The following is a 26,661-nucleotide window of genomic DNA, read 5'->3' as shown; positions in this document are numbered from 1 at the left end:
AAATTCCCCGTTACCTGGGAGACCAATATGCCAAAACAGGGTAGGGGGGAAGGCAGGCCCATGCGCAGCCACTGGTCTGCTTTGACAAGTGCTAATGATAGGAGGAATCCCCAGGTTCCCTCCAGGAGAGATGGGTGCAGAGACTGTCATGGCCTCCCTTTGTCCTGTCCTTACGGTACTCACTTTCCCGGGTGAAGCATCCGGGACGACCAGCTTCATTCAAATCCTGTGTCAACAGAAGAGTCTCAGATCTCTACTGCTGGAAGTCAAAGAGTCAGGACGGAGGGAAGGAGGGACACTTGCTAGGAGCCAGACACCAGCCAGGTACTGATGAACCCCACAGTTAGGGAAGACTTTGACGGGGGCGCCTGTCCAGCCAGAGGGCAAGCAGCAGAGGTAAAGTTAGTGACCAGGGGCTGCTACAGCACAGGGCTCAGCAAGCGCTGAGCAAGACACAGGCTCGGTCGGAATAGAGCCAGATGCCCAGCACAGTCTCCCTACTCACAGACCTTTGGCCCACACATCGGCTCTGCTACCTGTTCTTAGTGATCCTTATGCAAGGTAAAGATACCAACTGCCTCGGGCCTGCATGTTCTCCAGGAAAATAGCCCATTGTGGCTCGCATGGAAGTGAAGCAGCCTACCCTGCAAGCATTGCCTGCTTCAGAACAAGTTCATTCCCCTTGGTCTTGCTCTTCAGTTCCTCCTGGCACAGAAGTCTGAGAGTCTAGTCTATTGCCTGCGGTGGTTAACCTCCTGCCAGGAGCAAGTTAAAGGACCCAGGGCTTAAATTCTGTCTCTGTCCCTTACTGGCTGTGTGACCTCATGCAGGTTACTTGGCCTGGTATATATGAATTAGATGAAGAACATGGGCTGAGACTTGGTCCTGACAATGGAGTGGTGACCACCTCATTGCTCCTTAAGGTGTATGGAGCCTATTACATATAGTTCCTCACTTAGTTTGGTGCTGAGAATTGAACCTAAGGCCTCTTGCATGCTAGGTAAGTACTCTACCACTAAGTGACAACTTTCTTCCTTCCTTCCTTCCTTCCTTCCTTCCTTCCTTCCTTCCTTCCTTTCTTTCTTTCTTTCTTTCTTTCTCTCGAGACAGGGCAGCAGGTCACTTTGTTGCTCAGACTGGCCTTAACTTAACCTCTACTACTATGGCGGGCTTATGCAATGCTGGGGGTTGAACCAGGGGCCTTGTGTGCGCTAGGCAAACACTCTTCTGACTGGGCCACCTCTCCAGGCCTTACTTAATTCTTACAACTATCACACAGCGAATGAGTGGGCCTACTAGGTCCGGTGTTCTCCAGTAGTTCAAAGTGCCTCCTTTATGGAATAAGAACACAGGAGCTACAGTGGGCGTTCTGAACATGACCCTGGTCAGTTCTGAGAAGTAAGAGCGGTACTCTTTCAGGAACCTCTCCGAGCCATCATGAAAATCTGACAGGATAAAAGATGCCTAAGGCACACATTTCTGGCCAGGGCAATAGCCTATTAGAGCGGAAAAAGCACCACACAGGGAGCCCAGGGCAGTCCTGTCCCTCCGCCCTGGCTCTGTGCACGGACAGGCCTGACTTGCCCCATCTATCAAACAAAGCACAAGGATTCCTGCCCCCTTCCCGATGCCAGTGTATACCTGCCAACCCTATTTCCATCCTGCCTTCTGCCCAAACAGTCTGTGACCACCACCTCTGCCAGGAAGACCCAAGCGGCCCACTGGGCAAACAGCCCGGCCTGTTTCACTCTGTCCACAAGACAGGCCTGAGGCTGGACCACACACAGGGAGGTATGTTAAAATGGACATGCAGGTCCTCAGGCATGGCACACAGCACACAAACATGCATGTACAGAGATAACTCAGCTACATGTGTACTCATATGTGCCCCAAATACCAAACACACTGAGACGCACATGCCACACTGGGCACATGCTGCAGCACACGCCACATACCCACACACACACACACAGGTGGCTGCCTGTGATGCTCACACACTGCAGAAAATACGCCGAGATTTGCCTGCCTCTCCTGTGACAGCCAGATGGTAGGATTCTCCCACTGGGCTACCATTTAATGCTCTAATTAATTAAAAAAAAATCTAGGTACCCAAGACCTGGATTTGTTCCAAATGTCTCAGGCATGGCCCAGCCAGAGGCCAAGGAAGATAGCAGGACTTAGGGGGAGGGGGCACACTGTACCTAGCAGAGGCCCCATCCCTCACCTTGCTAACAAGAGGGCAGGGGCCACCTGCCCCTGCAACTCAGGACAGGGAAGGACTCCATTGTGGTTTCCCCGTACATGACATTCCTGTTTTTGCAGGAGTAGGCGCAGGGGGCGGGGGAGCAGGACCCTCAGACTGCACTAGAATGTGAAGGTGTTTGCCGACACTGAGGTGAACTGGAAGCTCATAGGCAGATCCAAAGCTGTCTTTGCTGAGTCCTCTTGTGTAGAAGACACTGATGGGAATGTGCTTGCTCCTCAGTAGTCTGCTGTGGACAGGGCTGAGGCTGAGCTGAGGGACCCCTAAGCCCCCTGCCCTGAGCTGCTATACTCCAGTGTAGCAGCAGACTGTAAGCAGTCTGCTAACCTAGATCTTCCAGGAGGCCAACCCCTCACCCTCTACCCCCACCACTGCCCAGGCCATGAGGATGGGGAAGGGTGTAGGCAAGGGAGACCTGAGCATCCTTCGCCCTCCAGGCCTTTCCCAATATGGTCTTTGCTTCTGAGCGTTTGGGAAACGCTTAGTAAATTTACCGCCTCACTTATGAGTAATCTGCCGTCAGGAGCTCTGCGTAAGCGTGGGGCTGAATTAACAAGCCTTAATTAACGTTAATGTTGTGACACATCTCAACCTGAATGGGGAAACCCCCCATATCCTGTACCCAAGCCCCTGCCTGCATGCTCCTGTTCATGTGGGAGGTGAGAGACTCAGTAGGGGCTCTTGGGGATCCTGAGGGACAAAATGGGGACTATTGCTAACACAGGATTAGGGAGGGGGATGGGTTGGGGCCTTGAAGACGGGGGGGGGGGGGTTTAGGATGCCTGAAGCCTCAAATATCCATTTCCAATAGAGGCTCACACTGCCCTCTGAGAGCTCAGAATCTCCTAACTCATCATGTCATATGCCGTGGTAAGTTTCCCCACTTTTTTTTTTTTTTTGCCTCACAGAGTAAGGCCACTAAGTAGCCATGGTCCACTGTGCCCACCAGTTCTCTGAAGTGGGGACCACCAAGCACCCACTGTGCAGACAGGACACCTTGACACTACGAGGGAAGGTGACCCGCCCAGCTCTCACGCTCTGTGACTGTAGTAGAGTGGGTCACAGTGTGCTGGAGGGAGGGATCCCTGCCGTCCATTACACTCACTGAAAAGAGCCCCTTGAGGAATCATAGAGCCGAATATTAAGGGGAAATGTTAGGCCCCAGGGCTACCCTGGGTTATCCCGGGCCTGGCCACAGTGTCTGTGGAGTGACTTTGAAAATGACATGCGAAGGGAGAAGGAGCTCTTGACAGTGAGTGGGGGTATCCAACCAGAGTGGGCCAGGATCCTGTCTTCCAGCCACTGAGGCTTAACTAGGCTGTCCCACCACCCCAGGTACCCAACCAGAGTCAGGCTCTGGGGAAGGGACCGCAGTGGTGGGAATCCCTTGCTTAAGACTGACACCATCTTCCATTCCTTCTGGCTGTCCTCAGGACACCAGCAGAGACCTGGCATGAGGGAGACACACTGTAATTTATCATTAATGACTCATCATTAATATTAATGAGAAGATGCCCATGCCCACAAAAGAGGCCCAGGGCCTTAGCCCTGCACACATCTTGGGTTACCTGTAGTTTAAGGGCCTTGTACTCCATCCTAAGTTGGACCCCACTTTGGCTCCAGAGACAGGAGGAGTCCTGGTCTTCAGTCAGCCAGAACTTGATGCCAAACACCTGCCTGGGAACAGGCTGGGGCTTGAACAGACTCTACCTCCACAAGAGCATCGGGAGCCCTTGTTAGGCCATCGGCCCTCAACAAGCCCCAGCGCACCTCACCCTGCTCGGGAGCGACCCCCCCCATGCACACCCTAGGAAGCCACTCATCACGTCTCACCACCCGCATCTCCTCTGTGAAGAAGGAGTAAAAGCAGAGCGAGCTCCACAAGACACATGCGAGGACGGAACGCAAGGTGAGGGTGCAGTAGAGACCTCTGCCAGCAACTGGGGACCCAACCCTGCCAGGGGTCACTAAGAAACTGGGCGGGCTAGAGGGAGTCTTCAGATTCACGGAAATGCTCTAAGAAAGCAAGATCAGCAAAGGCCCCTGTGGACCCTGTGAAAAGCTGGGACCCCTGAGGCCTCAGGACAAACAGGAGGAACTTTGAGAGCTGAGAACTGCATTATCATCTCAGGAGCTATGCAAGCCAAGAATCCATTTATCCATCCACCCACCCATCTACACATCCAACCAGTATGTGTACACTGGACCCTGTGTGGCCACTGGGGGTTGGGAGAGAGGGGAGAGCCATTCTTGCCTGGTGAAACCAACCTAAACAAACAAGATACCCCAAAGGGATCAGATCAATTCTAGGTCAGGACTGTCCACTCTTTGCGGAGCCTACAAGAAATGCAAGGGGCCTCCAGCCATGAAGGCAGCTCAAGGAAACCCACCACAGTGCACACCAGTGTTAAGCTCTGGCCCGAAGGTACCCTGCTTGAGCCCCCAATGCTCTCTGTGATCCCCAAGTCCTTCCTTAACCAGAGCTCAGTCCCTGTCCCCAAAAGTCCCTGCCCATCCCCAACACCCAGTGAAAGGGAGCAGCATCTGTCCTTGGTGTGCAGGGGCCAGGGCACAGCCAGCCAGGCAGGTGGCAGGCTCACCCCTTGCCCGCTTTCCTGCCCCACAACATCCATGTGGAACCCACCCCCAAGTTCCTGGGGAACAGGCTCAGAGGAGGCCAGGCAGCCAGACCACCAGCTGCTTCCCTCCCTACACAAACCATGGACACAAAGCACCCTCCCCCAGCTCTGCCCGCCTGCGGTGACAGCCTCTTGGCACCAACTCTCCCCTCCTTCCATCTGTCAGGAATCAGTGCAGACAAACTGTGAGAACCAAAGAGGAAGTAGCAACGCTGCATGGACCCCCTCCCCTCGCCCTGCCTTCCTAGCACTCCCGTCCCCTTTCCACCCCTTCCATGTGTCTCCCCTCTTCATCTGTCTCCATGGTCCCTACAGATGAGGACACTGACAGTGGGCATACAGAGAGGACAAGGACAGGTTACCCAGCAACACCTCTTACAGCCACCATGACATCTTCCTTTCTCCCCAACCATCAAAGGATGATGGGATTGAGAACTCAGTGTTCCCATCTGTGTAATGGGTATAGTAATTTCTTTCCAGACCACCTCCCAAGGGCTACCATGAGCTTCAAGACCACATGGAAAGCCTTGGTCCGCCGTGAAGCCTCACAAGAGACAGATGGCCAGTGTCTTTAACGTTTTCTAGGGTTTCAGTGCCTTCCTCAGAGTTATGAGGTCACAGCAGGACTTAGATGGATAAATGTCCTGCAGAGTGCCAATAGAAACAGGACACAGAGGAGCCATAATTGTGACAGGTGAGCAGGGCAAGGGTGGGAAACCAAAAAGCCATCATATACTGTGCTGGAGGCAGATTTGTGGCCAGTGTCCTGTACACAGAGCGCTCCGGGATGCTGTGCTGGAGGCAGATCCATGGCCAGCGTCCTGTGCTCCTCAGAGCACCTGGGATACTACTGTGCTGGAGGTGGATTCGTGGCCAGTGTCCTGTACTTAGAGCACCCGGGATGCTGTGCTGGAGGCAGATTCGTGGCCAGTGTCCTGTACTCAGAGCACCTGGGATACTGTGCTGGAGGTGGATCTGTGGCCAGTGTCCTGTGCTCAGAGCACCCGGGATGCTGTGCTGGAGGCAGATTCGTGGCCAATGTTCTGTACACAGAGCACTCCGGATGCTGTGCTGGAGGCAGATCCATGGTCAGCGTCCTGTGCTTCTTAGAGCACCCAGGATGCTGTTCTGGAGGCAGATTCGTGGCCAGTGTCCTGTACTCAGAGCACTCCGGGATGCTGTGCTTGAGGCTGGTTCAAGGGCCAGTATCCTGTGCTCAGAGCACTCTGGGATGCTGTGCTGGAGGCAGATCCGTGGCCAGTGTCCTGTACTCAGAGCACCCGGGATGCTGTGCTGGAGGCAGATCCGTGGCCAGTGTCCTGTGCTCAGAGCACCTGGGATGCTCAGCCCTGGCTCTGGTTCTCTCTGCATCCTCTGAAATGTGGAGTAGACACCAGCATTTTTGTTTCCAAGGGAAGCCATGCCCTGCTGGCTCCCCAAGTATCTGGGGAAGTCCTGCTGCAGGGACTTCCATAAGGGGTGGGGGAACAGCAGTCTGGGCTTGTGGGGTGCAGGAAGGCTGGTTCAGCGTCCAGGGGACCGAGGGCTTCCTGAGATGTGAGACTTTTACTTTTAACCCTGGGACGGCTCTGAGCAGACCAGAACAAGTGAGTTATCCTCATGCGGGGTGGCACTTGGCAGTGACAGGCAATAAGCAAACAGAACTGTCACTGGAAAAGCAAGCCACCTGTGAAAGTCCCTGTGGAGGGGAAGCTCTGGTTTGACCCCAGCCACAACTACAGGTGGAATGTCATGGCTCCCCCCGTTCATAGTGGCAGAAGTTAAGGCTCACTGAAAACACAGAAATCCCACAGTGATCCCAGGATAGGGCCCAAGGCACATAACCAACCTAGGGGGTCATTGGAGGGAGGAAACCAGTCTCCTCCATGCTCCCCTGGGACTCTCAGAAATCCTACGCCCAACCGCAGGTGCCAAGGGAGCTGGCATGCTGCGAGAGGTAGATGGCACACCAGGCCCAGGGTCACCCTCCAGTTCCTACCTTTCCCTGAGAATGTGCAGTCTGTGGTCCCCACACTGAGGTCAGAGACAGACCCCCAGGAGGATGGGCCTCCCTGTACTGGGGCCTTGGCAGGGCAGAGAAAGGAATGCAGAGCAGCCCGGAGTGAGGCTGGAACAGCCTCTGTAAGCAGAGGTTTCTAAACCAGCTGGAACCAGAAGGCAGACCAGCTGGACCTCCTGAGGAGGTGTCATAAAAAACTGTCTTGACCCAGTGGGCAGTCAGGAGTCCCCTGTCCCCGGTGTTAGACGCTGGCTGCTGAGAGATCCCTATACATGTTGCACAGAGGCTGCTTCACTACCCAAGGGCAGCTTGCTCATGCAGTGCCTCGGGACTTTCTTGGGACATTCTCTATAAGGCCAGACACAGAGGTCTCCAGTGGTGCACAGAAGGGAACAATTTAAGCCTCTCCCTTCAGCCTTCTCCATCCCCAAAGGTAGAATGGTGGGGCACGGCAGGGGACAGAGGATGGAGCTGAGGCAGTCCTTCAGCCCTATCTGTCAGAGGACTGTGTCCTCTCTAAAGGGCCCAGTGTCCTTCCCTTCCTGGGCACATCTAGGGGCAGGACCAGATATGTAACATCCTCTGCACACCACACCACCGGTCCCTGAGGCTCTGCGCTCATTTTTTGACAAGGTTCCTGGAAGGACTCTAATTAAACTGGGCCAGTAAGTTCCAGTCCAGGGCCACAGGATGAGGGGCACTAAAGAATCGTTCTGGGGGCTCCCTGACTCCTCCCACCCCATTAGACAGTCAGGGACAGGATAAAGACAGGGTTAGGGGATGTTAAGGATCGTTCCTGTCCCTACTGCTTCTGTAAAACCCCACTGTCACCTGGAGGTAGCTTGTGATGGCTCAGTACACAGAGAGGTCAGGTAACCTGCCCAGAGTTGCTCAGCTCCAAAGTATTGAGGGTTGGACTTGGCCTCGCTGGTCACATCTGGGCTCCCAACTAGCCATGAGCTAAGCAGAGATGGCTAGGCAGGCCTGGGAAGGAGCTGAGGCTGAAGTTCAAATGCTGCCCATAGTGGCTCAAATACTGCTCTACAAAACCCTCCCCAGAGTAAAGCCACAGATTAACCCAGGTCCTGCAAAGTCACAACAAAGTGTAGCTTTCTGGGGGGAGGGGGAGGGAGCAAGAAAGAGAGCATGCTCAGCACAGAACTGTGGGGGCAGGAAAGACCCCAGGCCAGGGAAAAGGAAGGAAAGGCAAGCCCTGCACTGACGGTACAGAAATAAGACTGACTTACAGTACACACTGTTTCTGGTGCGTTCCATGAGATAGGAATTACTTAATCCTATTACTGGACAGTCTGGGGTTCATGTTGAAGGGACTTACCCCAGGCTGAGGCTGGGACTCGCTGAAACTGTACAAGGGACAATGGCATTAGTACCAGTTTGCACAGTCCCTACTAGTGGAGAACGCAGGTGAGGCAGGCGGCAGGAGGAGACACATGGCCTTTCATAGGCGGCCAATATAAAGTCTGCTCTGGCTAGCTCACAAGCTCTAAAAAGCCACCCACGGCAACTCAGCAAAAGTAAACAGGCATAAAAAGCTCCAAGTATGATGGAGGAGATGGCTCAGTAGGTAAGACCATTTCCTGTGCAAGCATGAAGACCTGGTTGAAACCCAACACCCTTGTAAAAGCTGGCCATGGCAGCACATTCCTTTTAACCCCAGCCTTAGGGGCAGAGACAGACAGATCCAGGAGCTAGCCAGCCAGCCTAACTGAAACAGTGAATGTCAGGTTCACTGAGAGAACCAGGCTCAAGGCAAGAAGAGCAATAGAGGAAGAAAACCAATATCCACCTTTGGCCTCTGCATGAACACGTCCTCACCTCCACTCCCACCTGTCACACACACACAACATATATACTCACACACCACACATACACACATGCACACACACACCACACACACGCTACACTTTTGAACATGATTTCCTCTTTTTGCGTATAGTTCAGACCATGTCCCTTGGGGTTAGGGCCCATACTGTTGGCCCTCATTGCTCCTGCTTCAACCTCTGGGCCTGGGCCTTCCGAAGCTCCTTGGAGCCCTCACACGCAGGACCTAACCACGATGAACTCCAGCTTCTATGAACACCCTCAATTTCAGGGGGGGAACAACAGAATCCTAGAGGATTCGGGCTGAGAAGAGCCTAGAGGTCCCCACTTTCAAAGAATAGAGATACCCCTCCTGCAAAAGGTTCAATGACCTGCCAAATGGCCACTTGGCAAGATGGGCCTGCAGCCTGGCCCCCAGCTATTGATAACTGCCTCGGTCCTCAGGGAGAGCCAGATAGCGCATCGCAGGCTGGGAATAGAGGCTGCTGGCACCTCTCCAGTGACAAACAAATCCCAGCCACAACAGCCTGGAGAGGCTTTCTTGGTTTGAGCCACTTTGGCAGAGGTAGGAAGAAGAGTATCACCTTGGTTTGTCCAGAACTGTCACTTCCCTCTCGATTACTCCTGCCCTCAGGCACACACTGTAGGCCATGGCCAAAAGAAGGGACTTTTTTTAAATTAATTTTTTAATACACTATATTTTGATCATATTCTTTCCCCTCCCCCAAATCCTCCCAGATCCTCCCCGTCTCTCTACTTACCCAACTTCATGTTCTCTCACTCTCTCGGAAACAGACAAACAACAGAAAACTGGGCTTTAAGGGCAATGGGCAGCAGATGGCAGATCAAGGTCTAGGAAGGGGATGGAGGAGGGCTGGCTTGAATGCCTTTGGATTCAGGACATCAGGAAAGCCCACGCTGCCTCCAGCTATTCAGCCAGGCGGCTTAACCTGGGCCTGGTGGGATCTTCCTGCCTCTCATCAGCTGCCATGTCCCTCATGTCACCCTGGACCCACTGGGAACCAAGGTTCCTGGTGATCCAGCTCCTGGGGCCACCTAGAAGCAGCTGCCCTGGGCCCCACTGCAGTCAGGAAGGGGAGGCCTGCTGAGGGGCTATCGGAGTCCAGGCAAATGACCTCCGCTGCTCTCCCAGCAGCGCCCTCTTGCTGTGCCCTTGGCAGAGGACAGTCCTGATAGTGAATTCCCTGGGAATCAGGCTTAGGAAGAGCTGGGAATGTTCACCCGCTGGTCTTCACACCTCCATGCTGTGGCTGCTTCAGGACGGTTTGAGGGGCTGCTGAGCCTCATCGGTTTTTTTTTCCCTCCACCACCGTACTTCATCCAACCCAACCAGGATCTTATGCAGGAGGGAACACGATCTAAGGAGCCTGGACCTTTGGGCTGAGTTTTGGATCCTCTGCTCGGATACTCTCTCTACAGGCTTAGGCCAAAATATAGTTCAGGGTAGTCTCCCATCCCCCAGGATAGCTCCAGTCATGAGCCCAAACCCAGGCAGGAGCTTGATGCTCAGGGGACCCAGCAGTGCAAATAAAGCAAGAACCAGTGAGTGAGGAGGGAAAAGAAGTTCAAACAGGGAAGCTGCCTGCCTAAGTCGCACAGTCAGAATTTGGGACAGGCAGAATAATCACCACAATGCTAATGCGTCAAGAAAAAATGAAGCGATAGTTTGGTTCCATTGTGGGTTTTTGATGGGTAAGTGTCCTTGGGCCAGAGCATAGTTGTCCTTTATTTCTGCTCTGCGTAGCCTAGATATGGCTACTTTGTCTGTGTCACAAAGCTGGGACACGGTGGCTCTGCGCTTAGGGTATAGAGAGGTCCTTTGGGCTGGACTCTGGGCCATTAGGGCACGCATGGGTGTTGCTAAGGTGGGAAGGTACATGATAAAAAACGCTTCCGCTAGCCAAGGCCTTCCCGAGACTTCATCGTCTTTGTTTGTTTCAGTTTTAAGTATCTTGTTTTGCTTTTTTGTTTTTTTAGTTAGAGTCTAGCTGTAAAGACCAGGCTGACCTGAAAACTAAGATATTCTTGCCTCAGCCTCCCAAGTGCTGGAGTTACAGACAGCTCTATCTACAGAAGAACAGGTCACCACATTAAGGACCACCCTCCCAATACAATCCAGTCCATTAAAACAATGTGCATTTACGCTATACTACTGGCATGGAAGGCTATATGTTATGAGGAGAAAACAACCTGAAAAATAAGACCTCATTTTTGTTTAAAAAAATACTTTCATATAATCAGAAAAAAGCTATTTCCATGAGGAGAGATAAATATATAAATATAACCAACTTAAGTGTTACTTCCAGAATTTACAGTAACAGACCAAGCCCTGTGGGGCTCCTGTGTTTGAAATCCCTCGTCAGGACATTGGAGCTTATTTACTACCATCATCTGCCTCCCAGGTGCACGTCTGTGGGGCCACACTGGGTGTGACGAACCGGTGGCAGGAGGCCGACACAGCATTGGGGATGGAGGCCCGTGGCCCGGGTAGGGTGGTGCTACAGGACCACTCCTGTGGACTTTGCATGTGCACTGTTCCAGGAAGGCTTTGGCCTGTTTGTCCTGCTGTGTTCTAGAAGGCAGTGTTTGGGGCTACAGACATGGCTCAGCAGTTAGGAGCATGTGTTATTCTTGCAAAGGACCCAGGTTTGATTCCAGCACCCACATGACGGCTCACAACCATCCATAACTCCAATTCCAAGGGATATGACACCCTCTTCTGACTCCCACAGGTACCAGGCACACACGTAGTATACGTACATACATACACACATACACACACACATATATATATACATACATACATACATACACACACACAGAGGCAACAAGCCATATATGTAAAATAAATAAATCCAGAAGGTTATAGGTAAAGGCAGTTGGGTCACGGAAACTGGGTGAATGGTGCTGGGTGACTAAGTCATCAGAACATTCAAGAAGCCTGACTGGACCCCAGAGTCCCTACTCCCAAGGTGCCTGGGCCCAGCTCTCCCAGCTGTGGGTCCTGGACTGGCCCCCAGTGAACAGAGACCAGACCAGCATGGTGGTGAGAAGCATGGAGTTGGTGTTTCGCAGGTTTCCCCTGAAGCCCTCAAATTTCTTGGGCCATTCCAGTCCCAGAGTGGGTGCCATAGCAGCTTGTACCAGGAGGGAGAGTTTAGGGGCTGGTGATTAGAACAGGTGCTACCAGGGGGCCTAGCTAATGGCCAAGGGCATCCCAGGGCTAGTATTGCTCCGGAGGGAGCCAGCACAGACTATGATAGCGGCAGAGATGTCTAAAATGCTCAGAAAGGGAGGCTGTGGCACACGGGTAAGTCAGACACACTGTGTGACTGATGTGTGTGAATAGATCTCTCTTCTTTTCATCTGCAACAGACCCTGCAGCAGGAGCAAGTCGTACCCCTGACCAGTGAGGTGGCTTAGGGCAAGTGACTTTGGCTCTTGGCTTTTTCTCTTTCTTTCTTTCTTTCTTTCTTTCTTTCTTTCTTTCTTTCTTTCTTTCTTTCTTGTTTTGGGTTTTTTATTTGTTTTTTTGTTTTATTTTTTTTTGAGACAGGGTTCCACTGTAGCTTTGGAGCCTGTCCTGGAACTAGCTCTTGTAGACCAGGTTGGCCTCGAACTCACAGAGATCCGCCTGCCTCTGCCTCCCAAGTGCTGGGATTAGAGGTGTGCGCCACCACCGCCCAGCTTTGGCTTTTTCTTCTATGACACACAATCATCACACTGCCAGGACTTGGCTAGAAGTCTTGAATAAGACCCCGCAGAGAGAGCACTCAGAAAACCATGCACACAGAACGATCACTTTACTATGCTTGCCAGACGTCCTGAGAGGCCTGACAGGGCCCAGCCAGGGCAGCATATCCCTGCAGTCCCCTGTACCAGAACCCAAAGCTCTGAGGTATAGCAGCCATGTATCTGCCCCTCAGCCTTTTCCCAGCTCAGCAGGGACAGAAAGGTGTGGCAGGTGGGTGTTTAAGAGTGTGAGGCGGGGGAGGGGGGGCATGTGCTGTTCTTCCCCCAGTCCCACTCCGGAGCTGAGCACCGTATTTCTAGGAATGGACCCCTAATGATACGGGGGTCTGGAAGCCAGGAGTGTAGGTAAAGCAGTGACAGTGGGCTGACACTCCCTTTGGTCACCATCAACAGAGCACTCAGGTCCTCCTTTCTCAATGGCACAGCTAACAGAAGCCCATGAGGCTGGGGGAGGGGGGGCCTGTGCTGTGACTCCATGGGGTCTCCAGAGAAGGTTCCTCCCAGTCCCACTTCCCAGACCAAAGACTTGTATCCTAGGGAGACACTAATGGGAAATGTACCCTTTGACCCCATCAGGGTGGACAGAGCGGAGGCAGAGGCTGGTTTGCACTTGTAGTCACAGTGCCCAGGAGGTTGAGGCAGGAGGATTACTGTGAGTTCCAAAGCAGCCTGGTCTACAGAGTGAGACCATGTCTCAAGGGAGAAAAATATAAAAAGGAGGACTAGAAGGGGAGGGAGGGAGAGCGGAGGAGGAGGAGCCAAGGCGGTAGCTTTTAGATGGCAGAGCTCCAATCCAGAAGCATCAGGCCCTGCAGCACACAGGCCACGCCATTTCTCTCTGAGTCTCGTGTACTTTTAAAATGGGGGTAAGAAGAAAACAGACCAAAAGAGCTGAAGAAAATAAGCTGCTTAACACGGTCTCGAGCCTGGAGCTACTAGCCCGTCTCTGTTGTCGGAGCTCTCCAAAGGGAAGTGTCTATTCTGGAGTCCCTGGGGCCCAACAAGACCCTGGCAGAGCGAGGCAGAACCTGAGACTAAAGGGGGTTCTGGGTAAAGAAAGGTCCCTGGGAAAAGTGAGGGCCTAGCCTGACTTTCTAAAACACCGAGGGCCTTAGGGACAGGACCATTCGCCCTGGGCCAGGAGAGTGCACCCGACAGCACCTTGACAAGACCATTCGCCCTGGGCCAGGAGAGTACACCCGACAACACCTTGCAGGGTGGTTGTTCCATTCTGGGTCTCTCTTCCTCAGTCCCTGGGGTTCCATGGCTTCACCTGCGATCTCATTCCCCAAGGAGGAAAGCTTTCAAGTCAGCCGCCTGTAGGCAGTGAGGGAGGAAGAAGCCACCAGCCATGGGCCAGCTGCAGCCTCAGGAACTGAGGGGACTCTAAACCAGGTGGACCCATCGAAGGCCCAAGGGAGAGCCTTCAGCAGCACTCCCAAGGCCTGCTGGGACAGTCCAGTGGCTCAGACCTGGGCGTACAGCAGGGCAGGCTTGGGGCCTGCTGGCAGTTCCAGCAGTGGTAGCGGACACACTAGGAGGAAGAGAGACAGGAGTCTGGTCACCCAGGACTGCCCTTCCCAGTCCCAGACTACTTTCAGAGAGCAGCCGGGTCTCTCTAGATGCTTTCTGCCACCTCCAGGTCATCTTGGAGCCACCTCCCCTGTGGCTGGACATCTCCTGCCTGAAGTCACACCCACTGCTGGAAGCCATACCCTCTGCTGTAGCCTTCAGAACTTTGTGCCCTGGAGCAGGGCTTGGATGGCCGGCTGTGAGCAGGCTTGGGGGTTCTCTGCAGTTTCTCCCACCATGCTGCCCACTGCTTCTCAACCGCCTCCTGCTCACCAAACACATTATTCTCACTGAACCCCACCTCTCTGGGAAGGAGGGACTATTGTCACCAGGGCCATTCAACCAGTAGGGGACAGCTGGGGTTAAGGCTATATGATCCAAGACGACACAGAGTTGGAATTTCAGCTTTTTTTTTTCCCTCAAAGTCCCTTATCTCAGCCTGAGTGACTGGCAGAGAAAGCTTCTTCAAGGAGGTGACCCTTTCCCTGAACTCTCTAAGATAACAAAAAGCACAGGGGGAACAGGGTCCTGGAAGGCAAACAGCACACACAGAGGCCTGGAGGTGAGAAGCAGAAGGAAGGTGACTGAGCTGCGATGGTGGCCAGGTTCAGAGGAAGAGGCAGGAAGAGGCTGGAGGGCAGTGGGCACAGGGCCTGACAAGGAAGGCCAACAAAGAGGCCACTGTGCTAGCTTCATCCTCAGGGTGCTGAGTGGGAGAACAGCTTGGTCAGACAAGGAAACCAAGGTTCAGATAAGAACAGATCTCTGTCAATAAGATGGTCCATCCAAAGGGGGGGATGAAGTGGGGCCTGGTGTCTCACCTCAGCTGCACCCTGCAGGCCCTATGTGGGCTTCATGACAAGCCAAGACCTGTAGCCAAGCTCTCATTGTTCCTGAGACCACCACCAAGCAAGCTCTGGGATTCCTGTAGCCTGACCCAGACCAGTGAGTGGGCTGAAGCCTGGGAGGCTGGGCTGTACCTGCTCTTCACTGACTAGGATGGGTGGATGGATGATGGCAGCTAGCGAGGACAAAGGCAAGGCAGGTGGGTATGGAAAGGGTGCATCCCAATCTCCCACAAAGCCTTCCAGGAGCCCGGACAGTTAGGATGAGAAACGGAGGCCTGGCGAGGCTGTGCAGGCTGGGTGGGCTCCATGGTTGCATGCCTAAACGTACGGCAAAGCAATTTCACCTAAACACAAGCATTCCTTACCCCTCCGAGCGTCTACAAGGTAGGGATGACTCAGAAGCCTCCCAGGGTCAAGCATCTCACAGACTGGAGGAGCACCAAAAGATGCACACGGCCTTGGTGGCAAATTCTTGGCAAGTATGAATAGGTGTTGTGTTTGAAGGTCTGGGAGCAAAGGCCTGGCCAGAGATCAGAATCTCCACCTCTGCTCCCAGACACCAGGAAGCAACAGGAAACCTAGACCTACGTGAGTCCACAGTCACGAGTCCCACCCAACTTCCCCTGGCTGGAGCCCTAGGGCGGCAGACCTTTCCTCTGCTTTGATGGCACTTTGGGAACTGAAGCCCCAGCAAGCTTCCCTTCCCTGGCCCACCAGCTGTGGGCCAAGAGCCTGTTCTGCAGATAAGCATCAAGACTTAGAAGACCTCAGTGTGAGTTCCAGAGCCAAGGACAAGCTGCATGACTTAAGAGTCAGGTCACCTCTTTAAGCACAGGTGACCTCTATAGCATGCATGGGATCTGTGCCACCTTTTATGTGTGTTCGTTTGTCGAGACTGGATCTCACTATGTAGACCAGGCTGGTCTTGAACTCATAGAAATCCGCCTGCCTCTGCCTCCCAAGTGCTGGGACTAACAGCACGAACCACCATGGCCAGCCTGCCCTGTGCCACTGATTTTAAGATGACAAGTCCCGAGGGACTCTTGTAGAGCTGAACTCAGAAGTAGCCTTCTAAAGGAATCTGTCTCTGCTCCCTCCTTCCCTCAGCCCCTGGTACTATGAGCTATACCAGAAGTTTGGATTCATTGTGCCTACACTGCCCATGTTTACAAATGACAACCACTGCCCTTGCCCTGTTTTGAAGCCTAGAAGGGTACAGGAGGCTGAGCAACCAGGGTCCTTGTGGATAGAGAGGGCAGAAAGGGAGGTATCAAGAATGGAGTGAGTCTGGGCCTGTGTCCTGGAATAGGGTATCCTCAGTGTGTGTGTGTGTGTGTGTGTGTGTGTGTGTGTGTCCTGGAGCTGGAGTTGTTGAGACAGGTGTAGATGCTAGGAACAAACTCTAGTCCTCTGCGAGATCACTAAGTATCTTACTATTAGACGGTTTCTCCAGCTCTGTGGGGAAGAATTTCTAAATACTTTCCTCTCCCCTTCTTGCCAGCCCCATGAGACTCCCCATGTTCTAACGCATGACGGAGAGACAGGTTTCCTGGTGGGCACACGAGAAAGCAAGCTCGGTCAAGTCAAGCCGTGTGCCACCAATATCTGCTCCTACTAGAAGCCACTACACTTTCCAGTCCGGACTTCTGCCCGCTGACTGCCTAGGACTCCACCTCACCCATCTCAAACCAAAGCAGCTTCCAGCCAGCGTCAGCGCTCTCTTGTCCCGTCTCGGATTACCAGCCGCCCCTGTTCATCATGCCCACATCCTTATGAGAAGTAACAGACCCTACTCTGCACACCATACTCTCCACCACAGCAACTCAGGCCCCGAGCCAAGAGGCTGGGCAGGCAGAGTTCTTGATCAAATTCTGCCACACTGTGCTGTGTGACCTTGGGCAAATCACTCCGTCTCTCTGAGCCAGTATCTCTGTCTATAAAACGAGATGACAAGGAAAGCTCCACAAGTCTAGTGATTTAAAGAGTCAAGGGGACAAGATACAAGGTTTCCATTTCTGTGCCTTGTCCTCTGTGCACCCTGCTCAGAGAACCAGAACAACTCCCAGGCATGAGAGTCCCTCTAACATTTTTAGGCTAAGACTCTAGTAAAGATGCTTAAATTCAGGGTTCTGCTTGGCAACTCAGTAGCCATGGAGCAGGTAACTCAACCCCAGGAACCCGTTTTCATCTATAACATAAACCACTATGAAGTATTAGCACCCCACGGGCTGCAGCACTTGGGGGTCTCATTGATGTCAGTGGCATTGCTAGTACTAGTCCTCAAAACAGTCTTAAGACGTCGCCAAGGCAGCAGTTACAGGTCATATGAGAAACTGAGGCAGTCAGGCTCCACACGCCCAAGTCATAGGCTAGTCCAGAGCGGGCTGTCAGGCTGACTGGCGATCAAAAGGACTCCAGGACGGGCCAGTGATAAAAATATGACTAGGCAGGTGAAGGCATTCGCTGGCAGCCTGAGGAGGTTGAATTTGAGGCAGAGAACCCACCAAGTAGGAGAGCATCGACTCCCACAAGCTGTACTCTTATCTTCACATACATGCTCTTTTTGCATGCAACCCATCCCCCCAAAAATGTTAAATAAGAAAACACCTCAAGGCCTCAACAGACTGCTTCCAAGTGGGAGCGTCGGTCAGCATAGCTTTCCGGAGTGCTGGGCGTGTGCCACCTGGTGCCGTCCCCGCTCTGACACTCTGTGTGCTCCTACGGTGTGTGTGGGGAGGGGGGGCGAGGAGGGGGCGACCTGATCCCATACGCACAACACAGGCAGACACACAGCAGGTCTCAGTAATGTCAACTGAAAGGCCTCTTAGGTATATGTGGCTAGAAGAGTCTGGTCTCGGTACCAGGAACTCCATTCCTTTACCGCAGCAAAATGCCTGCTAATTAGGTTGCGGCCCCACAGCCACCTGAATACACGCCCACGCAAGAAGGAACTTCCATCAGTTGCTCAGGGTGTGCACTGGCCACGCTCAGCAAAAGCAGCGGGGCTCGCGCAGGGCCAGCCTACCCTGCCATTGCTCAGGTCGCTTCCAGGAAACTACACTCTTCCTCCTGGGCCCCTCCTTGCTGGTGGCCCCATGACTCACAGCCAGCCTGGGCTGGCAGGAGAACGCTGTCTGAAGAGTGACTCGACAGAAAGGCAGCGGTTGTGACCAGGACCGGAGCCTACCACGAGGAGGATGTGCGCGCGGGGGTGCGGCCAGGGCAGGGCCTAGAGCCGAGCCCCGTACAGCACACCGCCGGCCCCACGATTGGCCGTTCCGGCCACAGGCCTATGGGGTGGTCCTTGCGCAGCCAATCAGGGGCCCCGGGGAGCCCATTCATTCATAAAACAGAGCAGGGAAGGAGCCCCTCGCGGCCCGAACTGCGTGGAACTTTGAAATGAGCGCGCCCAGTTGGACCCAGGTTGAGGTTCCTATCCACGTAGGTTAGCGGTGTGCAGGGGCTGCGCTGCCGCGTCCCCGCCCACAGTACCAGGCCCGTAACCCCAGCACGCGGCGCTGGGCTCCACCCTAAGCAGGACACGCCTGCCACCCGGCTCCCGCCGACAGCTAAGAACCATCCTGCCCACAACAAGGCCGTGAGGCTGGGGCAGGTGGCCCCGTGACGGATACAGCCACGTGCGCAGCGGAGCATGGCGGCCCCCACGGTTCCCCTCCCCGATCGCCGTCACTCACGGCAGTCGTCCTCGTCGCTGTTGTCTGAACAGTCGTTGTCTTCATCGCATCTCCACACCGAGGGGATGCAGCGCTCATTCCGACACCGAAACTGATCCTCTTCGCACTCCTTGACAGGCCCTGTGGGGGGAGGGGGTTGTGAGCCAGATCATCCACTCCCCACCGCGAAGCCCCGGCTGCCGACAAGTCCAGCAGGTATAGGAAACGGAGATATCGGTGAACTCCAAGGCTCCAAGCACCTTAATCCGGAGGGAGGACAGGATGCCACGGGTTCCTCCGCTGTAGGGCCGACCGATGGTACAGCGAGACTCGACCCATGCTTACAGCCCGTGGATATACTCTGCATTCAGACACACTCATCCTCACACATAGCGCAAGTCAGATCCATGCAGACCAAGCTTATGAGGAGCTCCGCACACTGGCGACACACGCACCGGGCGCACGGGATCAGTCCCCTAGCAACCTGTCACTCTCCTCGGCCCGCAGGGGTCCCTGGAAACGCTTTGTAAGGAAAGGCTGTGTGGTTGCTTCGCTCATCATAGTGGCGGAGCGCGCGTGTCAAATGAACCAAACCGCTTATCCGAGACGCTGAACGACTACCCCCCGCAAAGTTCACGGGCGAGGGGGACCCCAGGGCCCATCCCCCAAGAGGATGCTCGGAACGGGGGCAGAGCTTCCGTACCCAGAGCGGCGAGAGGAGGTCCAGGGCAAATCCAGGGAGCTGGAGCCCCCGGAGCCTCTCTTGCCCGGCCTCGCCGCACAGCGCCCCCTCCCCCCGGCCGCGCTTTGTTGGCGGCTCAGAGCCGGCCGGGAAGAGCCGTACGCACCTTGGCCGCCGGGCAGCGGATCCGCTGCGGAGAGATGCTGGAGCTGCAATAGCAGCAGCAGCAACAGCCACAGCGCCAGCGGCCGGAGCGCGCCCAGCTCTGGGCGGCCCATGGCGGGCCCGGGGCTCCGGCCGCCGTGCCCCGCGACCCCCGTGCCGCCGCCGCGCCTCAGCCCGCCAAGTGCTTGCCGCGGCGCCGGAGCTGCCGCTGCCTTCGCCGCCACCACCACCGCTGCCGCCCGCCCCGGCTCCCCGGCTGCATTTCAAGCAGGTTCGGTGACGCTTGGCGGCGGGGCGGGCTCAGGCTGGGCGCGCGGCCCCGGCCCTGGGCGGCCGCCGCCGGCGCGCGCGCTCCCTCCCGCCGTCTTCTCCGCCCCACGCTCCGCCTGCTGCCGCCTCTTCTCCTCCCCCGCCTGTCCTTGGTCCCCCGTCCCCCTCCCCTCCAGGCGAGAGCCCCACGACCCTGCTCTAGGTGCGCTCCTGTTGCGGGCGCTGCAGATACAAGGACGGGCCAGGCTAGGCCCTTGGCCCCCTGGTTGCCCCGCGGAGGTGGCAAGCGGGTGATAGAAGTAGGGATGTGAAGGAGAGCTGGGGCTCCAGGGAAGGTGATGTTCCAGACGCACAGGCCAGTGGAGTGAACGCACCGAGCGGGGGTGTGTGTGGGGGGAGAGACTGAAAGCATTGGCAGGAAGAAGCTAGGGGTGCCAGGCAGAACCTGTCATGGCTTCAGTTCTGACGAGCGGTTGCTTTCCCTGGCCGTGTGCATCCGTGACTGTAACACGTTGGGTCTGACGCCCAGACTGTTATCCACAATCAGCCTTCTCCACGGTCCCAGGCAGAGAAGCAGGTCAGGGGCCTTGCTGGCAAGGCGAGGTAACCCTGTGGAGCCCCAGAGGCTGTGTCATCCCTGCCACCAGAGGCCGCACAACATCTAGGTCCTCTGTTTTGGCCCCACTAGCCTCGGCACAAAGAAGGTTCTACAGCCCCACCTCCGCTACAGAGCAGCTCTTAGACTAGATTTCAGCCACCTGCTGGCGAGCCTGGCCCAACCTTCAGAGAGTGAGATTCTTTGAGGGTGTCAATCCCAGTGTTAAATCGGCCCCCTCTCTTTTGAAAAAAAGGGTAGAAGCTGCGATGCCTGGACCAGAAAGGCACGGGGTCAGCAGACTTCTTAGTTTTATGTCTTCCCCGCAAAGGGTAGCCCATGACAATGGCTATGGGCACCCTACCAGAAAAGAACAAAGACCTTGGGAGACCATAAGGTGCTCCAGCCATCAACCCTTGATCATGTTCAGCCCCCATTCTGGATCTGGAAGTTCCGGCCACAGTAAGGTTCCTTCTGTTGACTTCATCAACAGAAGATAAGAAAATGTAACAACTGTAAGTTTAAGGCCAACCTGGTCTATAGAGTGAGTTCCAGGGGACAGGCTCCAAAGCAATACAGGGAAACCCTGTCTCAAAAAGAAAGAAAGAAAGAAAGAAAGAAAGAAAGAAAGAAAGAAAGAAAGAAAGAAAGAAAGAAGAGAGAGAGAGAGAGAGAGAGAGAGAGAGAGAGAGAGAGAGAGAATGTAACAAAACTTATGTAGCATGTACAGTGTGTCAGGCTCTGGCCAAGGCTCAAGGCTGCAGAATGGCCCTTCCCCACCCTCCCCACTCTCCCCACCCTCCCCACCCTCCTGATGCTTACATATTAATCAGAAGAGAGAAATGCAGAGGCAAAAAATGGGTTATTTCGGATCATCACAATTGCTGTGAAAATATAAGCAGTGAGAACATGGAGGTAATTTCGAGAAGGCAATCACTTGAGAGGAGGTGACATTTCTCTGACAGCAGGAGCCTGACCACACGAAGGCCAAGTAAAAGCCATTCCTGGCAGAGAGAAGAGCAAAGGAGCAACATCACGCTAAGCTGGCACCTAGTGACGGAGAGGCGAGTGCAGCAGGAGAGGCTGTGGGGGAGGCAGCAAGGCCCAGTCACAGGGTGGCTTTGGCTGAGTTTGGATTTTGTCCCAAGCACAATGCTACCATCTGTTAGGATGGAGCCCCTCCTGCAGGCCCAGATCCACCCACCCAGCCTTACCTCCCTTTTACCCTGCACTTGGAAAAGTCAGTCCCATCATTGGGCTCAGTCTCCTGGGTGAGAGGACAGGAAGCTGCTGAGATTGTTGCGTGAGATAAAGGTCAGAGGCAGCAGGTAAATAGGCTAAGAGCGCTGGCCTTGGGTCTGACTGCTGGACCTGAGCCTGCCCCTTTTCTCCCTGATCCTCTCTGACCATATGAACTTAGGCGCCTCCATGTCTGTGGTTCAGACTCCACACGTACAAGATGGGGCAGGGGCAGTACCCACCGCACAGGGTGCTGTGAGATTTCCATTAGATGCGGTTGTGCAAGAGCCGGGTACAGAACACAGCAGATGCCAAATGCACTTTAGTCAGTATTGCGATTATTCAAACGCCTTCCTCAAAAACCTCTGATTGCTCCCCAAACCTCAAAGAATATAAACGGCCCAGCCTGGAACTGTAGCTCAGTTGGTAGGGGCCAATAATTTGAGCCACTTGGGAGGCTGAGGCAGGAGAAACACAAGTTCAAGACCTGTCTGGGTACAGAGTTCAGGGTCAGTCCTGGAGGCCTCCACAGCAGGCCTCCTGAGTAGCCAGAGGCCGGATTCCTGCTCTACACACCTTCCTATTCTTCACTCTGCCCCCGAGAGCTCAGCTTCAGGCCTTGTCCACTTTGCACCCTCTGCCTGGAACATGCACCTGTGCTGGTCCTGTCCATCCTCAGGCCTCTGCTCTCATAGCCTCCCCTGGGGAAGCTTTTGTTCTCTCTACAGATATCCTCTGCTGTCCTTGTACAGAGACCTCAGATCAGGAGGGGTTCCCAATGCCTGCTTTGCCAGCCCTGGTGGCTTGCTCAAGGGTGGTGTGGCCCCCAGACATCTTCCTCAGGACCAGAAAGCCTGCTGCACACAAAGTAACAGGCTTCCCTCTGGTATTTTCCCACATGCTTAGTTTTGGTCCATCCTGCCCACCCTCTGCTGGTCTCCCCATCTCCGTGGTCTGGGCTCCACTTGTAACTTTTCAACTCCAGCAACCCCCCTTTCACTTTCATATCATATGTATTCTGATATTTCTTCACCCACTCCCTCAACCTCCCCTATTCCCCTTCACTGGCTCCTTTCCAGGTCCTGACCTGAACCCAAATTCACATGTGCATATGTACACATATATCCAAATCAGAAGCCAGGATCCACGTGTGAGAGCGCAGGAGGCGTTTGTCTTTCTGGGGTACCTCACTTAATGCCTCCCAGCCTCATTCTTCTCCCAGAAAAAAAACCCATGATTTTATTTTCCTTGTGTGTGTGTGTGTGTGTGTGTGTGCGCGCGCACACACACGCACGTGTGTGCAAATGCATGTGGAAGCCAGAGGACTCCTCCCACAGACGTTCTTCAGATGCCATGTACATTGACATAGGTCTCTTCCCAGCTAGGAACTTGCTAATCAGGCCGACTGGCCAGCGAGCCCTAGAGAGCCTCCATTTCAGCTCATTCAAGCATTTGGGAATACAACAAGCCCACGACACCATACCTGACTGCTTGTGTATGGGTTCTGGGATCAAACTCGAGCCTTGCGTTTGCAAGGCAAGCACTTTATCAACTGAACTAGTTGCCCTGACCCATAATTTCACTTTTCTATGCAGCTGAATAAAATTCCATGTGTATATCTGTCATATTTTCAAACTATCAATCAATAAATGAGCCACTGAACTGAACAGATAGTTTTCAAAGGAAGAAGTATAAATATTCAATCAATATTTTAAGGCACGTTCAACATTTTGAGCCACCAGGGAAATGTGAACTAAAACTACTTTGAGATTCTCACCGTCGTCAGAGTGGCCTTCATCAAGAAAACAAATGACAGCCAAGCTGATGAGGGTCTGGGGAAAAGGAGCCCTTACTCACTGCTGGTGAGGATGGAAATCTGTGTGCAGTGTCCTCAAAGAACTAGAAGACTAGATCTATCCTGGCTTAACTTTATCACACTCGTGAACATAACACGACTCTGCCCACGGCAGAGATGCCTGCACAGATGAGTGGGAGACACAACTGTGCTCACAAACACGGTGTCTTTTCCGACCTCAGTGTGGATGCCACACCATCACTGCTGTGACACATGTGGGAGGGAACACAGGCATTTGACCACCAGGAGGCAAAAAGCCCAGGGAATGTCTTGCAGGCTGGCTCCTAGGGTTTGTGAGCTCAGGTTAACATACCTGAAGCTCTTCAGAGGACGTCAGCACAAGCACACAGGGTGTGAGTGATTGCTCTCATTACTCCTGTGGTCACTGCTCCTGCCACACACAGAGTAAGCAGCTGGGAAGGACCCTGAGAAACCACCATTTACGTAATTGCCGTTGACTGCAGGACCTCTGGAGAAGGAAAGACTCTTGGCAGCTGAGAGATGACCGTGGTTCAAGAGTTGCTGAAGAGGAGGACAAACCTAGCTTCCATTTTTTGCTCCTCAGCCAAGCACTGTCAGGAGACAGCTGGGGATACCACTCCTCCGCCATTGCCTTCTGTCAATACTGGGGAGATCCCTCTCTTTCTCCAGATTTGCAGTCCCTGGCCCTAGCCCCTGGCAGTTGGATTAGGTGAGCGTTTCTCTCTGTCTTCTGTCATACCCTTCCCAATTAAATGAAGTTTCCCATTTCCAGGAGTCTCCTCAAATATCCTCCTCCTACGTCCTCTCTCAGGATCTGGGGCATGTTGGTCCAGAAACACTCTTTCCAGGAGTACCAAAGTCAGTGTATAGCCAGGCAAAGTGGCACGATCCCAGCACCAGGGAAGCTGGGCCAGAGAAGAGTGAGTTCTAGGCCAGCCCGCAGTACACACAGAGACCCTGTCTCAAAAGAAGAAAAGACAACTCTGTGAAATGACTCCATATTTGCATACAGCCTAAGTACACCTTGAGCACTTGGCTAAGCCACCTACAGCATATTTAGAACACCCAACACAGTGTGAACACTCCGTAGGTGTTCTGTTGTATTGTTCAGGAGCACCAACAAGGGGAATATCTGTATGTGTTCAGTAGATACACTGTTTTTATACAGTGTTTTGCTGTCCATGGTCAATTGACTCCGAGGACTGAAACTCATGCATATGAAGCACTACTGTATCTTCCTTAAATCCTCTCACGTAGTAAACTTGGCTTCACCCTAAGCAATAATCTCCATGAAATCACAGGTTTGATAGGCAGATTGCATTTCCAAACCCATTAACATGAAATGTGTGGCTGTGTCTGTAAAGGACAGCACCTTGTCCAGGGTTGCTTTGAGGCCTCCGCTGGCTCTAGGAAAAGGGGTGGAGCATCAGAGGCCTGACCACTCTGCCCACATAGAGGGTGTTCCTCAAGGTGTCTTGGAAGTGGCCCAGGTCCTCAGCACCCATGACCTATGTCACAAGGCCTTCTAGAGGGACAGTCAGCAATTTTTTTGTTTGTTTTTGATTCAGATTACTGTTTACTTAATTATCTTTTAAACAATCTAGTTTGTTTTCAGGTGTATAAGTGCTTTTCCTGCATGTGTGTCTGTGTACTATGGACGAGCCTGGTGCCTGTGGAGGGCAGAAGAGGGCATAGGATCCCATGGCACTGGAGTTACAGACAACTGTAAGTCACTTAACATGGATACTGGGAACTAAACTCAGGTTCTCTGAAAGAGCAGCCAGAGCCCAAAACCTCTGAGCCATCTCTCCAGCCCTTAATACAAGTTGTATTTGCATGCAGTTTATGAAAAACTTAAGTCACTGGGTTCCCACTTCCTTTTCCTATTGGCTACTGTTATATTAACTTCTGGCTGAATCGCTCGGTAGGTCTCTACATCGTTAAGTAGCATAACTCTTTCTGTTGCTTTTATTTTCAATTCCATTATTTATTGTGTGTGTGTGTGTGTGTGTGTGTGCATGTGTGTGTGTGCATGCACATGTGTGCCAAGGTGTGCATGTGGATGCCATAGGACCCCTCGTGGGCACTGGTTCTCTCCTTCCACCATGTGGGTCTCAGGAATCAAGCTCACGGTGTCAGGCTTGGCAGCAGACACCCTTACTGAAGTCATCTCACTGGCGAGGAAGCAGGCAGCCTGGGCACGTTCATTTTTCTCCATCTTGATTGTGGATCGAGGCTTTGAGTTCCTGCCTTGACTGCCCACAATGGCGACTGTTACGTGGAATTTTAAGCTCCCTTCTCTCCTCTGAGTCACTTTGGGTGCTTAGAGCTGTGGTTCCAGATCTTTCTAATGCTACAACCCTTTAATACAGTTCCTCATGTGGTGGGGATCCCCCGCCCATAAAATTATTTTCATTACTACTACATAACTGTATTTTTGATAAATGTTATGAATCATAATGTGAACATCCTTGTTTTCCAATGGTCTCAGCTGACCCCTGTGAAAGGGTCAGCCGACCCACAAAGGGGTCTCAGCCTGTAGGCTGAGAACCGCTGGGGTAGAGAGTTTTATCACAGCAACAGAAATGAAACTAGAACAACAGCCTTAAATGTGCTCACAAGGTTGTGAAACCATCACCATCACCCACACCCATCCCATCCCCACCCCAACTCCTGGCAATCATCTCCCCAATTCCTGTTTCAGTCAGTTCCGCTATTCAAGGAAATAGAATGCACACGTTATTTTTCCTTTGGGGCCCGGCCGTTTCACTTACCTTGTGTCTTCAAGGTTCATCCGTGTCACAGCGTGTTCCAGGATTCCTGATATTCCATGTATGTTCCGTATTCATCCAGCCGTGTGGCCTTGCACTGGTTCTGTGTGTCCACCGTAAGTGAGGCTGCAGTGCACACATGCACACGTACCTGCTTTCGGTGCTTTGGAATATGTCCAGACACGGGCTGCTGAACCCGTGATTGTGTGATTGCTGTGATTGTGGTTTTCATTTCTGAGGAGCCACTGTGCTGTTTCCACGGCAGCCCTTCCGCTTCCCGTTCCCGTCCTCAGTGTACGTGGTTTTCCAGCTTTCCCATCTCAGCCAAAAGTTGCCAGTTTATGGATTTTTGTTATTTGTTTTGTTGAGTTTTGAAAATGTACTAGCTATCCTAATGAGCGTGAGGTTATTCTTTTAATTGTAGCTGGAATTTGCATTGCTAATGATCAGTGATAATGAGCATCTTTTCA

At 53.3% G+C, this 26,661-nt stretch overlaps 1 protein-coding gene across 11 annotated transcripts in view; it reads right to left on the bottom strand.

The window, feature by feature from the left end:
• Positions 1-19,863, bottom strand: part of Lrp8 (LDL receptor related protein 8) — a 71,239-nt gene extending 51,376 nt beyond the window's left edge. For 3 of the 11 annotated variants that reach the window (XM_075947168.1, XM_075947172.1, XM_075947175.1), the window contains exons 1-2: positions 19,481-19,862; positions 18,654-18,773 (exon numbers count right to left, since the gene is read on the bottom strand). In XM_075947168.1, the coding sequence (XP_075803283.1) occupies positions 18,654-18,773; positions 19,481-19,592 (232 nt within the window). In that variant the 5' untranslated portion in view covers positions 19,593-19,862. Of the gene's footprint in view, positions 1-18,653; positions 18,774-19,480 lie in introns of all 11 variants that reach the window. The other 8 variants (XM_075947167.1, XM_075947170.1, XM_075947171.1 and 5 more) reach the window with 6 other exon arrangements.
• Between the last annotated feature and the right edge of the window lie 6,798 nt (positions 19,864-26,661).

The sequence above is a fragment of the Microtus pennsylvanicus genome, chromosome 13, assembly GCF_037038515.1.
Source record: "Microtus pennsylvanicus isolate mMicPen1 chromosome 13, mMicPen1.hap1, whole genome shotgun sequence".
Taxonomy (NCBI): domain Eukaryota; kingdom Metazoa; phylum Chordata; class Mammalia; order Rodentia; family Cricetidae; genus Microtus; species Microtus pennsylvanicus.
This window is presented reverse-complemented; position numbering and strand designations above follow the sequence as displayed.